Raw genomic sequence first — 17,115 nt, forward strand, 5'->3', positions numbered from 1 at the left:
GACCTGAGGCAAGCCAACACTGGAGCCTACCTGGGCTCTTTGTTGGGGCTTATGACAGACTTTGGGAGGGCTCACACCAAGGAGCACTTCCCAGAACTTCTGTTGCCAGTGTCCTTGTCCCAACAGTGAAACAGAGCCACCCCCTGCCTCTGCAGGGGACCCTCAAACACTAGCAGGTAGGTCTGGTTTAGTCTCCCTTGGGGTCACTGCTCCTTCCCCTGGGTCCCGATGCTCACACTACTTTGTGTGTGCCCTCCAATAGTGGAGTCTCTGTTTCCCCCAGTCCTGTCAAAGTCCTGCAATCAATTCCCACTAGGCTTCAAAGTCTGATGCTCTAGGAATTCCTCCTCCCATTGCCGGACCCCCAGGTTGGGAAGCCTGACGTGGGGCTCAGAACCTTCACTGTAGTGGGTGGACTTCTGTGGTATAAGTGTTCGCAAGTCTGTGAGTCACCCACCCACCAGTTATGGGATTTGATTTTACTGTGATTGCACCCCTCCTACCGTCTCATTGTGGCTTCTCCTTTGTCTTTGGATGTGCGGTATCTTTTTTGGTGAGTTCCAGCGTCTTCCTGTTGACAACTGTCCAGTAGCTAGTTGTGATTCTGGTGCTCTCGTAAGAGGGAGTGAGAGCACGTCCTTCTACTCCTCCACCTTGGTTCCTCCTCTGCCTCTTTGTTTTAACATTACTGTCCTGTTCATCAAAGTCATGAAGTATGTATGCATATGTATATATGTATACATATACACATATAGTTATACATATATGTGTGTATGGGCACTTAGTAAGGGCACTTAGTTTCCTAACGCTCAAATTGTCCCAGCTCTCTGGAACTAACATATTCCAGGCTCATCAGAAGTAATCAGTTATTTCTCCAAAGAGCCCTGGATCCTTTCAGTGGAGAATAATATTCAGAAGCCATGATCTGGGATCTAGGTGTGTTCATTGCTATGGGGGCACTGGTAATCTCAGACCTTCTTAGTAAACAAAGCTAGGGATTACATGTATAAAAACATAAACACATATCCTTACACATATTTACATCTTATTAATTTCTATATCTAATACTGCCTCTTCGAATCCAACACCTTAGTGACTATTCTAGCTCTCTCCATTTCCATGTTTGCAATTCCCTTCTTCAACAGAAGAATCTGCTCCCATCATCTTAAATATATTTTCATGTTTGATAAATCCGTGCTTATGTAACCAATCTCCCATTATCATCTTTCCCTTGTCCCTGGTGTGGATGTCCTCCTTAGTCTATGCCAGATAGCTCTGCTTTGTGGTTCCTGCCACACTCTGACACCCTATGCTAGGGACTAACCCTCACCCTCAAGTACCATCCAGTGATTTAAAGTTTTCTGACATATTTATTAGTCCTAGAATATCCATTTGGTTTGAAAATTCTTGTGTGCTAGTAATCTACAAGTCTATTTTTTGACTGCTTACTCTTGATAATGGGTCCAGTTCCTCCCCTCTTCATGTCTTATAATTTAAAAAAATGTATTCTGTATTATGCATATAAGAACAGTGAAAAGTGTAATTTGTGTCTGTTCAGAAATGGCATGCCTTTCATTCTAGGTGGTTTAGGTGAGGGACTTACCCTTCCGAATCTCCCACAGGTTTACCTGAGCCAGAGCTGGGCAGAAGCTTTAATCAGATTCAGTTCACCTTCAGTTAGCCCAGTCCCTAACTTCCCATGCCTTATCTGCCAAGATACTGAGTGATTTGATCTTTTTAGTGTTTTAACTGGAATAAGTCTGTTTTACATAGTTCAGATTCATATTTGATTCCAACCCTGGCAATTAAGTGTGATGTGCAAAGCTGCATGAATTTCTTCATTTATGAGGCTCTCCTCCACTGCCACTTTCTTGGCAAAATTCCAGGGAAAGGGGGCAGAATTGTTGGGTCAAGTGCTTACTGCCCTTGCAGACCCATCTCACCAGCCCACAATGTTGTCAAAAGTTTGCCTGGTTTCCTCTTTCCTGCAAAATCTCCCAGTCCATGGCAGCTCCGATTCTAACATACTAGCTAGCACTCAAGGCAGGCATTTGCCCCAGGTATAGAAGCTGCTGCAGTCTCTGCTTATTTATGAAGAATTTATTGCTCTCTGGGATTTATTTCACCTAGATTTGTTTGTATGTACTATTCTGCAGCAGCTCCAATAAAGAGTATGTTTATTTTAACCTGGAATTTTTCTAATGTTTCCACTGGATCAAAGTTCTTTTGTATTTTATATACAAACCAGAAGTAAAAGCCAATTGCACCGTTTTTTTTTTTTTTTTTTTGCGGTACGCGGGCCTCACTGTTGTGGCCTCTCCCGTAGCGGAGCACAGGCTCCGGACACGCAGGCTTAGCGGCCATGGCTCACGGGCCCAGCCGCTCCGTGGCATGTGGGATCTTCCTGGACTGGGGCACGAACCCGTGTCCCCTGCATCGGCAGGCGGACTCTCAACCACTGCGCCACCAGGGAAGCCCTCACCATTTTTTTTTAATGAAACTTACTTTGGCTTTGAGTTCAAGATAGTGAACACATGCCTCTATATCTTCTCCTCCAGTTTAAAGGAATAAACAAGTGACTATACCATCAAGATGTAGGGAATGGGGGGATCTATTATCAGACCAGAGATTTCAGCACACATTCAAAGACAAAATGGATAAAAGAGTATGAACTGGGTGGCAGAGAAAAGCAAGCACTAGCCTAGCAGCCTCCCAGAATATGCTTCTGGGGCGGTGTGTCTGAGCAGTCCAGTACAACCCCAGAAAGGCTCTAGCATCAGAGACTGCTAGAAAATTAAGGAAGGAGCTGAGAAGTGGGGCTGATATTAGTACAATTAATAATTGAAGGTCTTTATATTGACCAATTGTCCCTCTTCCCTATGCTTACATGCTTATAGCCAGGTGTCTACCCCCTTGACAAAATACACAAACAGTTCTCTAAAGGGTATGTAGGTATACATACCCGAGTAAAACCTTCCTTTTCTTGGTATGTGGGAGTCCCCACAACATAAAATCTGGTTTAGAGCTGAGTTTGAGACCCAACTTCTTATCCATAGATGTGTCATGTGGGGAAAGTTACTTAAGTGCATTGACTCAGTTTCCTCATTCATAAAATAAAAGTACATCCATCACAAAAGGTGGTTGTGAGGGTTTAATGAAATCATGTATACAGAAGTGGTTAGCACAGTGCCTAGAACATAAAAAAACATTCAACAGATGATAGCCATTGTCACTTTTATTGTTATTGATGAATTAGTTTTATGTAGAAAGGAGGAAAGGAATCCAAAGGTTAGGTTTTGGAAAGAGTAGTATCTCTTCTAATTAGATAGCAGAGAAATAGGTCAGAATGAGTATGAATGCATGGGGATGTAGATTACAAATCAAAATCCTCACCCCACTTTCCTTACCAATACCTAGTTGTGTAGAACAAGAAATCAATATGTATAAGGACTCCAAAGAACCTAGAAATATCTATTATAAAACTGCATTAAAACAGTACCCACCTGAAGTTCCATATATATTCAAACAAAATTTTTTTTTAGCGAAAATTCATCGTGCTATTTGTGTTTCCAGGACATAAGACAAAGGATTTTTTTTTCTTTTTAATATAGAGTATCATTAACGTCCAAAATTGTGTCCAAAGAATCTTCAGTGTTCTGCAGTAAGGAGAACAAAGGACCTAGTGCAATATTAAAATTGCTTTGAAGTCTTGTGATTTACACTAAAAATTAACGCAAATATTGCTCAGTACATTGGTATGTTTTAATATAAAAACATTTTTACTTCACATGGAGTAAATATTGCTGATCTAGGGAGATATGCCATATTTCTCACTGACCCTGCCACACTGATTTAAGATAGATCAAGATTTTTAGGTCCAAACCAAACAGTAACAACAGAATTTTACTAAACTTGTCTACTTACTCTACTTATTTTAAGTTGATACTTAAAAAAAAAATACTGAGGTCATCACACAAGATGATTGGCCAATTTGACTTTTAAATCAATCAAAAGGGTTTTTACATATTAATATTGAAGAAACCTTAGTGATTAGCCTACAGATTTCAATTTTGAATCATCTTTGGTCTAAGTAATATTTCCTAAAAAACATAAATGTAAATTACTTTATCAAAATAGTTGCTCAGAACAATTGTTGCTTAAATTTCATTGTATCATACTGTACACCTATGTGTTGCAACTAGTGAGGATACTCCAAAGCTGATATAATTTTAGTTTCCCTAACTTGTCCTGAACCTGCTTATGTTCACAGGCCCATTTTTTCTGATTTTACAGTCTAGTTGTCAGTGACAGGCACAGCCGAATTCTTTCTTTGTTCATCTGTCAGACTTTCTTTCAATAATTTCCATTTGTGATAAATCTCCAACCTGTCTATATGTTTCTAATGGGAAATCAATGAAAGATTCAACCTTAATCATATTGGAGACATGAGGAAAAGGGACTCAACCCACAAAAAGCCACTTTTTGGTGATTGATATCAGCTATGTTTTCATTCAAACAAAGTTTTTCCTTCCCTAATCTTGATCCTATGGCTCTTTAACTACAAATGTGATATTAGTTTTCCTTTCACTGATTCTGTAACTGTCTTTGGTAATTATTAATTTAATGAGGATCTTGAAATAATATCCACTTAAGGTAAAACTGTCAAGAAAATGTAATAATTTACAATCAAGTTATTCCAATTTCTCATTAGGAGTCTAAATTCATTCACTCAGTCAAAAATATTTTTTAAATAATAAGAATTACAGGCAAGGCACTCTTCTGGGTAATTGTGTACCAGAAATACCAGGATGTGCAAGCCTCTGCCTGAAAAGAGATGACAGTCTAGTTACTTCCCAACAGAGGAGATGTTCAAAAGTACTGACAGATCTAACTCCTTTGAGCACTTACTATCAAATATACTTAATCACATGCTTAAAATTAAGCCATTTTCTTTTGGCATACATAATATTAACTGTCACATCACCTGTGGAAAGGTAATGTAGAACATTATTTTGAAAGAGACTATGCTCTAAATGTGAAAGGATACCTATAAAAAATGCAGTATCCAAAACAGCAAATATATTCAAGCCAAAATTTACAAACAAAATGTACAGTTACAAATAGACTTTAGTGAAGATTTTACTCCAAAAAAATTCTACCCACTAATGCATTAAATATAAATGCATTTGAATTAGCAATGTAACTTTTAAAAAGTATGTAATTTATGAAAAGTGTTCATAAAAATGGTTTTCTGAAAAAGGTCTTGTCTATAGAATTTCATATTTATTAAGAAGAGTGAGATAGAAAGCTATGCAAAGATAAATCCAAATATCCCAAGAGTTTAGTCAGAGCAAATTAAACTTTTGAATGAAATAATAGCATAACTAAAAAATTATGAGAAAAAGAACTTGACTCCTTAATTTATCACATAACAGTGTATACATTTGAAAAAGATGTTTTTAGAGGGGAGTCTTTTATGGTTTTAGCAAGGTATCATAAAAGGAAACAAATTAAGTCAACATTATGTTGAAAAACATCTCCATGTTATCTCTTTTTAGTGGAATGGTGAAATTTTGCCCTAACATAAATTCTATCACTTCAAGTAACTCCTTCCTAAACATGATATATAAAATGGAAGCCATAAGAAAATTAGTCTCATTGTCAGGTCTGTTTTTTAATCTTTAGGTAAAAATAACCAATCAATTTAGCCTTCCTGTAATATTCCTTCTCCATACTATCATTTTTCATACTTGAATGTTTTTAAATAGGCATCTTTAATTTAGGATGCCATCTCCTAAGAGTCATTTATAGTGTCTTATTTGTATGGGTAGGAGAATTCATCAAACTTAATAAATAGGCTCAAGTCACATTTTTAGCCCAGACCTTTTTTGGTTGTACTTTATAGAAAATATTTATCAAAATATTAGCTTTGTGGCTGTAAAAATGTCTGCTACCTTTTGAATGTGATTTTTAGTAAAATCTTAGTATCACTTTATAAAGAATGCAGGATATACTTTTACGTTTGGCTTTCTCAGAGTAAAGAGATACACTTTAGTTAAAGCTAGTTGGCTTAATACTGGCTCAGAATTTAAAAGATGATTTTACTTAACGTTAATTAAACTGTTTTTTAGCTGTAAGCTCATAATTTTAACACTTGGCTTGTCTGCTACACTATTTTTGAATAGTAATGAAACACTATATACTATTTCATTTGGATGATGTTTATATAAATATGTAACCAAATACTGGAAAATTTTAAATCAACCTGCTACTAACCATGAACTCTAATACTTGGACATTTTTTATGACTCTCTCTCTTAATACACTAAAACATTCAATAACTGTTATTTGCACATTATGTGAAAAATTAATTTTTTGACAAAATTTTATTCAGAACATTAGGAAAATCATACTCAAAACGCAGAAATAATCAGACTCTATATAACAACGCTGCATAGATAGTGGTATACAAGTTCCCTGACGCTAAGTGACTTCTTCCTAACTAAAACTTCAAGTCACCAGGTAGAAGATGGTAGAGGCATTATTTACTCTCTCTGAGGCTGGAAAAAACGGCTTTAATGGTGAGACGTCACACCATTTAAACAACAAAGATTAGATTATCCCCCAATTTAATTCTATTCCCTTCTTGTTATTTCTCAGAGATGAAAACTTAGAATGTAAGGATTATTGGAAGGGAACAGGAGGTAAATTACCTCTTAGGAGATACCCTGATCCATGCCTGCTTTAATCCGAGAAAACACTGAATTAAGTTTTAAAAATTACAACCACACCATTATGCTTAAGTAAAATTGCCAATATGAATACTTTTTTACATAATACATTATATGTATACATGAAGAAAAATCACCTGTTTCCAATCCTTTGACCTTCAGTAGAAAGAAGTGTTACCACTAATGGGGATCTGAAAAATAGTTTTCATGACAGAGCATTAACTCTATAAAGATCAAAATCATTTCTCAGTACTGAAAATAGCCTAAATCAATGACAAATGGCTAAATTTCTTAAGATTACTTTTTGAAAGGGAAGACAATTTATTTGGAAGGAATTTGCAGCTGGAAACATTGTTCATTAAGAAAACATTGTTACCCTGAGAAAGACCCTTAAAACTGCCAGTGCTTTCATAGGCCCCTAACACTGCATGAAGGAGCAATTTGTAGGCTCTAGCTTCTTACAGTTACCTATATGAAGAATGTCTTGACCTAAACAGTGATTTGGGCTTCTCTGTGATACCGATAACAGGTCATAGCCAAGTAACTAAACGTGATGGACTATAAGCAAATTTTGCATTCATTTTAAGCAGACTTCTTCCTTTTCCCTTTTCTGAGAGAGAGCTTGTAATTCTTCAAATGGCCTTGAACTCAAACCTACTGTTCACAAAAAATAATCTTCTTAAGCAAATTGGTAGTTTTCTTATAATAGTAAACAATTTGTCTGGTTTACGTTCTTTAATCTATGCCTAGAAAATAAGGCATTAGTGATTCTTCATTGGCCACTGCAGAGCAGAGTGTCTTCTTTCTAATCAGAGGCATATGCAAACATTCCTCAAAGTGCATTGTTATTATTTTTAACATCTCTTATGCATTTACAAAGTCAACATTTGTGACTCCCTACATATTTTTAGTATAAAATAGTGCTTATTCCCAACACCTTACATATACCATAATCACTGGAGAAAAGACAAAATGAGAGCAGCTACAGAAGTAACAAGATATTTTTTACAAATAAAAATACAATATGCAAAAAATGGCAAGTTAGTGATAACTGGTAGAATGAACTCCCAACAATATTCCATTTTGGGTTCCAAATTAAGATTTGACAAGTTTGAAGCCTTGTCCTGTGTCCAGCACGGTAGGAAGAAACCAATTCATTTTTAATCTTTTCAAGCACCTAAAACAAGTTTTGCAGATCCAAAAAAGGTTCAGACCGCACAACCAATTTGCCAAATGCACTAGTGGATATGTAATACGAGGAAAGTACAACATCCAGTGCTTGGCCACATCGCTTCCTGTTGGCAAATGCAGAGTGTAGTCACTCCACCGTTTTGACACGCCATACACTGCTTTCACTGTGCGTCCCTTTTCAGTCCAGCAGATGTTATTAGTGGAGTTGCAGTTATATTCTACCCAGTCTTTTGTAAAGTCACCCAGCTGCGGTGGGTCAGCTTCTTCAATATCTATTGTTTTTGTCATCTCTGCTCCTTGCACTGCAATATACTGGTCATTGATTTTTCTCACTTCTTTCACCCAGGGGGTTGAATTCTCACTGTCTAATATGATAATAAGTCGGGAACAGAAGGAACCATTCTTTTCTCGCCACCATTCTAAAAGTGTGTCAAGGCGTAGTATGTCTCCACCTGTGAACAGAAAGTTCAGTAGAGCAAGAATTTCTGAAGTGTCTTACTAAGAATACTCTTTTGTCTTAAGTATATTTTCTTTAAGTTCTTAAAATATGTAAGAAAAAAAAAGGGAGCCTTTTTTTCAAAGTATCTCTTTCAGAAGAATTTTTAAAAACAAAAAACAGACTTTCAGCTTCAGGTAAAAAAATCAAACCAAAAAAAAAAACCAAAACACCCCCAATCCCCCAATCATCCTGTTATTCACATTAAAGGGGTATGCTATGATAAAATAAGAAAATTATTTTATAAAGTTCAATTTAGTGAAAAAAATTAAAATTATACAGCAAAGCAAATATTCTACATTAAGGGCAGCAAATTATGGCTCGTGGTCAAATCCAGCCTGCCACTTGTTTTGCATAGCCTGAGATCTAAGAACTGATTTTACATTTTTAAATGGTAAAAAAAATTTTTTTAAAGAGAAGTTTGTGACACGTAAAAATTATAGGAAATTTATATTTCATATTTCTATAAATAACATTTATTTATATTCTGTCTATGGCTGCTTTTATACTACAATGGTAGAGCTAAGTAGTTGCAACAGGGACTTTATGGCCTACCAAGCCAAAAATATCTGGTCCTTACAGAAAATATTGGCTCACCCCGTTCTACACTTCTAATGAATTAACTTATCTCCTCATATGTAGTTACCTACGAGATGAAAAACACCCTTCCTACCAGTAACAAGAATGAATTTGGAATGGGTTTATTTTTAAATCAGTTTTATACCTGAACAACAATAAAGGATTAAAAAAACATATACCAGAAAGGTCTAAAGTAAATATATTTCTGACTTAAAAATATATCTTACAGCTAGTATTTACATGTGGTTCATTATGGATGGTTTTTTTTTGCATTAACTTTTGATTTTTAAATATATTGCATTAAAATGTTATCGTCATCATTTAATTTTTAGCACCCTCTTAAATTCTGTGCCCCAAGCAACTGCCATGCTCACCTCACCCTAGTCCTGGCTCTGTCTCAAATGGTATTCTAATCCAGTCATTCCAATTCTAGGAATTTACCCTAAGGAAAGGGTAGAAATGCAGACAAAAAAATACATATAAAGCTCATCTTCCCACTGCTATCTAAGATAGTGTAAAATCTGAAACTACTGGGGGAACGGATATAAATTATGGTATAACCTTATGAGAAGAGGTTTATAATAAATGATATTTATAAAGAAATTTTAATGACAAAAATATCTATGATATTAGAAAAAGCATGACAGAGAAGTGTATCTACAAAAATAACAGCAGTAGTTATTTCCGGGTATTTGGATTTCAGGTGGTGTTTGTTATACTTCTTTATGTGATCCAAAATTTTTATGTTGAATATATGTTACTTTTATAATTAGAAAAAGTTTTAACATGCTACAATTTACTAATACAAGTTCCAACAACCTAACTTCAGAATATGTATTTTTAACAAGAGCAACCATGCTCTTTGCTAAACTATCAAAATGACAATACTGAAGAGATAGAGAATCCTTTAGAATTTGGATTCTATTAATAATATGACCTATAAAGTCAGGGTATATGACATTCTTTATGAATAATTAATATTCTTTTATTCATCAGCCTGCTGTATCTTAGACTGTGACAATGAAAAATTTGTTTCATGAACTGCTCTTACACTCATACCTATCAATCATCTCAGAGACACTATTTTTCACATATTACTAACATATCTTTTTTTTTTTTTTTTGCGGTACACGGGCCTCTCACTGTTGTGGCCTGTCCCGTTGCGGAACACAGGCTCTGGACGCACAGGCTCAGTGGCCATGGCTCACGGGCCTAGCCGCTTTGCGGCATGTGGGATCTTCCCAGATCGGGGCATGAACCCGTGTCCCCTGCATCAGCAGGCGGACTCTCAACCACTGCGCCACCAGGGAAGCCCCAGGAGATATCTTTTTAAATATGATCAAGCTCACTTTTCTTTATGGCCAGTTTTATTAAACGTCTCTGGAGATGACAGGACAACACAGATTACAAGAGGAGTTATACAAATTCCATCTGCCACAAAAAATCATTGTTCTAACTTGCCTGCATCATCGTTCTAACTTGCCTTCTACAACTATTTCAATAAATATTCTTCAGCACACTCTACACTAATTCTCTTATAAACACACTCTTTAGATATCAGCAAGAAATTTAAAGCAGTATTAAAGCCCTTTATACTATTTCTCTTCTCTTGTTTTGTTTTGCTCTGCTTTCTCCTATGAACAGTTTCTATGTTGCATTTGGCTTTTGGTCCAGATGCAAAATATTTACATTTATCTCAGATAACAGCCATCTGATTCAAGTAATCTAATTCAAGCCAACAGTTCAAGTAATTGAGACTGCTTTTTAAAGACTTTGTTTACCTGTGATAAACTGCTTTATAGGTTTTCTACATTTTTTTATGTATTTCTGTCTCTCTTGTCATTACCATAATTGTTTTTTACCCTCAAACAGGCAAAAATATCAGGTTCTACACTATGGAGCCCCATAAATGTAAGAAGACTACATATTCTAAGAAGTACTAACAGTAAAGGTATGGGATAAAGATTCTCTTTCTCACAGTGATTTTTGGACCTACTCTTAACTTGCTGAAGTAAAATCGAGTCGTGACGTTTCCTATTTAGACGTTTCTAGAAAAATACCTATTGATAAAGCTCAGTGCTTAGAGTTCTTTGTCACTTGGCCTGGAATGAATTAAAGCATTTTCTTCAGGGCAGGGGTGTTCAATACTACTTCTGAGATAGAATCAACCTTTGAGGGTTGTTTCAGGCAGGCCAAGGCCAGGAACTGACTGAAAAGAGGACTCATCCACTGAGCCAGGTGCCTCAGGCCGTGGGGGAGTATACACTTGCTGAATTATTATGGGACAAAAACCTAGCCTTCATGGGAAAGGGAAGGCCTGTCAAGCTATGCTTTCTCCATTTTTTTTTTCCTATTTTTACAACAAAGACTCTCACAAAGAAAGTTACACATACACGAACAGATCTTCTGGCCTAATAGAAGAATTCTATAATGGTTAACTTATTGACATACTTAAAAAAATATTATAAAGATAAAACACTGCAGAATGTAACTGCTAGACATTTGCCTAAAATATTACCCTGCTTTAGAGTTTGTGTTCCTAAATTATTCCTTATTCATAGTGAATGAAAATTTAAGAACACTTTTATGCTATTTATCTTGGTGTCTATTACATTTCCTAAGAAATGAAAAAGATAATATAAATATCAGTAAACTGAGAAGCAAGAAGTACTACAATTCTGCAGCCTGTGGAACAAAAACCACATTCACAGAATGACAAGATGAAAAGGCAGAGGGCTATGTACCAGATGAAGGAACAAGATAAAACCCCAGAAAAACAATTAAATGAAGTGGAGATAGGCAACCTTCCAGAAAAAGAATTCAGAATAATGACAGTAAAGATGATCCAGGACCTCGGAAAAAGAATGGAGGCAAAGATCGAGAAGATGCAAGAAATGATTAAAAAAGACCTAGAAGAATTAAAGAACAAACAGAGATGAACAACACAATAACTGAAATGAAAACTACACTAGAAGGAATCAATAGCAGAATAACTGAGGCAGAAGAACGGATATATGACCCGGAAGACAGAATGGTGAAATTCACTGCTGCGGAGCAGAATAAAGAAAAAAGAATGAAAAGAAATGAAGACAGCCTAAGAGACCTCTGAGGCAACATTAAATGCAACAACATTTGCATTATAGGGGTCCCAGAAGGAGAGAGAGAAAGGACCCGAGAAAATATTTGAAGAGATTATGGTCGAAAACTTCCCTAACATGGGAAAGGAAATAGCCACCCAAGTCCAGGAAGCGCAGAGAGTCCCATACAGGATAAACCCAAGGAGAAACATGCCGAGACACACAGTAATCAAACTGGCAAAAATTAAAGATAAAGAAAAATTATTGACAGCAGCAAGGGAAAAACGAGAAATAACATACAAGGGAACTCCCATAAGGTTAACAGCTGATTTCTCAGCAGAAACCCTACAAGCCAGAAGGGAGTGGCATGATATACTTAAAGTGATGAAAGGGAAGAACCTACAACCAAGATTACTCTACCTAGCAAGGATCTCATTCAGATTCAATGGATAAATTAAAGGCTTTACAGACAAGCAAATACTAAGAGAATTCAGCACCACCAAACCAGCTCTACAACAAATGCTAAAGGAACTTCTCTAGGCAGGAAACACAAGAGAAGGAAAAGACCTATAAAAACAAACCCCCCCAAATTAAGAAAGTGGTAATAGGAACATACATATCAATAATTATCTTAAATGTAAATGGATTAGATGCTCCAACCAAAAGACACAGACTGGATGAATGGATACAAAAACAAGACCCATATATATATGCTGTCTACAACAGACCCACTTCAGACTTAGGGACACATACAGACTGAAAGTGACGGGATGGAAAAAGGTAGTCCATGCAAATAGAAATCAAAAGAAAGCTGTAGTAGCAATTCTCATATCAGATAAAATTGACTTTAAAGATTATTACAAGAGACAACGAAGGACACTACACAATGATCAAGGGATCAATCCAAGAAGAAGATGTAACAACTGTAAATATTTACGCACCCAACGTAGGAGCACCTCAATACATAAGGCAACTGCTAATGGCTATAAAAGAGGAAATAGACAGTAACACAATAATAGTGGGGAACTTTAACACCTCACTTACACCAATGGACAGATCATCCAAACAGAAAATTAATAAGGAAACAAGCTTTAAATGACACAATAGACCAGAAAGATTTATTGATATTTATAGGACATTCCATCCCAAAACAGCAGATTACACTTTCTTCTCAAGTGCGCACAGAACATTCCCCAGGATAGATCACATCTTGGGTCACAAATCAAACCTCAGTAAATTTAAGAAAACTGAAATATCAAGCTTCTTTTCTGACCACAACACTATGAGATTAGGAATGAATTACACGGGAAAAAACACGAACATATGGAGGCTAAACAATGTGTTACTAAATAACCAAGATATCACTGAAGAAATCAAAGAGGAAACTAAAAAATACCTAGAGACAAATGACAATGACAACACGACGATCCAAAACCTTTTGGATGCAGCAAAAACAGTTCTAAGAGGGAAGTTTATAGCTATACAAGCCTACCTCAAGAAACAAGAAAAATCTCAAACAATCTAACCTTACATCTAAAGGAACTAGAGAAAGAAGAACAAACAAAACCCAAAGTTAGCAGAAGGAAAGCAATCATAAAGATCAGAGCAGAAATAAATGAAATAGAAACAAAGAAAACAATAGCAAAGATCAATACAACTAAAAGCTGGTTCTTTGAGAAGATAAGCAAAATTGATAAGCCATTAGCCATCAAGAAAAAGAGGGAGAAGACTCAAATCAATAAAATTAGAAACGAAAAAGGAGAAGTGACAACAAACACCGCAGAAATACAAAGCATCGTAAGAGACTACTGCTAGCAACACTATGCCAATAAAACGGACAACCTGGAAGAAATGGACAAATTCTTAGAAAGGTATAACCTTCCAAGACTGAACCAGGAAGAAATAGAAGATATGAACAGACCAATCACAAGTAATGAAATTGAAACTGTGATTAAAAATCTTCCAACAAACAAAAGTCCAGGACCAGATGGCTTCACAGGTGAATTCTATCACATATTTAGAGAAGAGCTAACACCCATCCTTCTCAGACACTTCCAAAACATTGCAGAGGAAGGAAAACTCCCGAACTTGTTCTATGAGGCCACCATCACCCTGATACCAAAACCAGACAAAGATACTACAAAAAAAGAAAATTACAGACCAATATCACTGATGAATACAGATGCAAAAATCCTCAACAAAATACTAGCAAACAGAATCCAACAACACATTAAAAGGATCATACACCATGCATGATCAAGTGGGATTTATCCCAGAGATGCAAGGATTCTTTAATATATGCAAATCAATGTGATACACCATATTAACAAATTGCAGAATAAAAACCATATGATCATCTCAATAGATGCAGAAAAAGCTTTTGACAAAATTCAACACCCATTTATGATAAAAACTCTCCAGAAAGTGGGCATAGAGGGAACCTACCTCAACATAATAAAGGCCATATATCATAAAGGCAAACCATTCTCAATGGTGAAAAACTGAAAGCAGTTCCTCTAAGATCAGGAACAAGACAAGGATGTCCACTCTTACCACTATTATTCAACATAGTTTTGGAAGTCCTAGCCACGGCAATCAGAGAAGAAAAAGAAATAAAAGGAATACAAATTGGAAAAGAAGTAAAACTGTTACTGTTTGCAGATGACATGATACTACTATACATAGAGAATCCTAAAGATGGCACCAGAAAACTACTAGAGCTAATCCATGAATCTGGTAAAGCTGCAGGATACAAAATTAATGCACAGAAATCTCTTGCATTCCTGTACACTAATGATGAAAAATCTGAAAGAAATTAAGGAAACATCCCCATTTACCACTGCAACAAAAAGAATAAAATACCTAGGAATAATCCTACCTAGGGAGACAAAAGACCTATATGCAGAAAACTATAAGACACTGATGAAAGAAATTAAAGATGATACCAACAGATGGAGAGATATACCATGTTCTTGGATTGGAAGAATCAATATTATGAAAATGACTATACTGCCCAAAGCAATCTACAGATTCAATGTAATCCCTATCAAATTACCAATGGCATTTTTTACAGAACTAGAACAAATCATCTTAAAATTTGTATGGAGACACAAAAGACCCCGAATAGCCAAAGCATTCTTGAGGGAAAAAAACAGAGCTGGAGGAATCAGCCTCCCTGACTTAAGACTATACTGCAAAGCTACAGTAATCAAGACTATGGTACTGGCACAAAAACAGAAATTTATATCAATGGAACAGGATAGAAAGCCCAGAGCTAACCCACGTACCTAGGGTCAACTAATCTATGACAAAGGAGGCAAGGATATACAATGGAGAAAAGACAGTCTCTTCAATAAGTGGTGCTGGGAAAACTGGACAGCTACATGTAAAAGAATGAAATTAGAACACTCCCTAACACCATACACAAAAATAAACTAAAAACAAACAAAAAAATCAGTAAACTGAACATCTAGAACTTATTTCCAAAGCCACCTTTTAAAAAATACTTGAGATAAATTTTAAAGGACTTAAGAAAAATGCAAACTTTTGGCAAAATGTTTACATTAAGTAATAAATCCTTCATGGAAATGTACAACATGTTTGCTTCTTAAATTATTTTCTTTTAAAACTTAAAAATTACTAAGGATATATGCATGGTCACCAAAATTATGCCTTTTTCGACCCATTTGCTTAGGGAAGAGGTTATTATTATAAGCACTGCAGTAGTTTTCAATAATCAATCCCTGTTTTTGGGTCTGAAATATATTTCTGTAAAGATTTTTGAGCAGACTAGAACTTTTTCTCTTGTGCTCTGAAGTACACAGAATGCTATACTTTACCTGAACTTGAAATAGCCATAAAAATTAAAAAGTTATTTTACACACTGTTATTAAAAAGTATAGGTCAAGTAAATGATTTTATAAACCATTATACTGATGTAGTTTTAATGCTGACTAGCTTCTTCTATATTACAGTATTTTGAAAATGGGTGAACCATGCTAACAAAAATATCTACTGAACCAGAACATGCCATTTCTCTATCTTCATGGTTTTCATCTTTGGCAGCAACATGGTGCAATAGGGGGAAGATTTTAGGGGTCAGGGAGATCTGGGCTTGAATCATGATTCCATCACTTAGTAGTAGTATGACTATAGATAAGTTATGTAACCACTTTCAGCTTTCATTTCATCCTCTGAAAAATGAAGATAGAGATGATAGTATTTACTTCAAGAAATTTCAAGCGAAGATTAAATCTAATAATGTGTATAAAGTACCAAGCATAGCAGCTATGCTTCAAATGTGCTCAGTAAGTATTAGTTTGCCTTTACTCCTTCTAGACAGCCATTGAGTTATTCAATATTTATTTGCAAAACCAAAAAATGTATTTATAATAAAACCTGGAAACCAATCTGGCATGAAATTAGTGAGACCATGATGGTTTGAAATCGTGTCTCCTTTAACCTTGAGTTTATTTCCTTTCTTCTGGAGTTCTTGTATTGGCGCTCTACCTCTGTCCTTCCATAATACTTTTGTTTTATATTTTTCTTTGATCTGAATATCGTTTTCTACTTATATTTTATGATTATTTTATTGTTTGTATTCATGGTGTAAAACATCTGAAATATTTTATAGAAAAAAAAGTAGGACATAATTAAATCTAAAAACTATTTCTAATCTAAAATAAGAAATTACCTTTTTTTGTGATTCATTCAGTGATTTCATCCATCTATCTATATTACTTAAGGATCTCCTACTATATGCCAGACTCTCTTCCAGGCACTAAGCAAGTAATTCATAAAACAAAGCCTTTGACTTACAGGGTCTCATTTCTCCCTTGGCAAGGAGACTTAATATTACCCCTTCTATTTACAGATGAGAGAACTGAAACAGAGAAACTTGCCTCAAACAACACTGTTGGGGCAAATAAGGACCAAGCACTGACCTAAGCACTACTGCAACCATATCGTATCACCTGCTGCTTAAAACTATGGTGAGCTTTCTAACATAAATAAAACTCCATATATGAAGAACTACTGAAAT

At 35.7% G+C, this 17,115-nt stretch overlaps 1 protein-coding gene across 4 annotated transcripts in view; it reads right to left on the bottom strand.

The window, feature by feature from the left end:
• Positions 1-3,137: 3,137 nt before the first annotated feature.
• The window catches only part of TMEM168 (transmembrane protein 168), a 53,571-nt gene continuing 39,593 nt past the window's right edge, over positions 3,138-17,115 (bottom strand). For all 4 annotated transcript variants that reach the window (XM_067746772.1, XM_067746771.1, XM_067746770.1 and 1 more), the window contains exon 5: positions 3,138-8,374. In XM_067746772.1, coding sequence (XP_067602873.1) covers positions 7,827-8,374 — 548 coding nt within the window. In that variant the 3' untranslated portion in view covers positions 3,138-7,826. The remainder of the gene's footprint in view (positions 8,375-17,115) is intronic.

The sequence above is a fragment of the Pseudorca crassidens genome, chromosome 8 (genome assembly GCF_039906515.1).
Source record: "Pseudorca crassidens isolate mPseCra1 chromosome 8, mPseCra1.hap1, whole genome shotgun sequence".
In the NCBI taxonomy this organism is placed as follows: Eukaryota; Metazoa; Chordata; class Mammalia; order Artiodactyla; family Delphinidae; genus Pseudorca; species Pseudorca crassidens.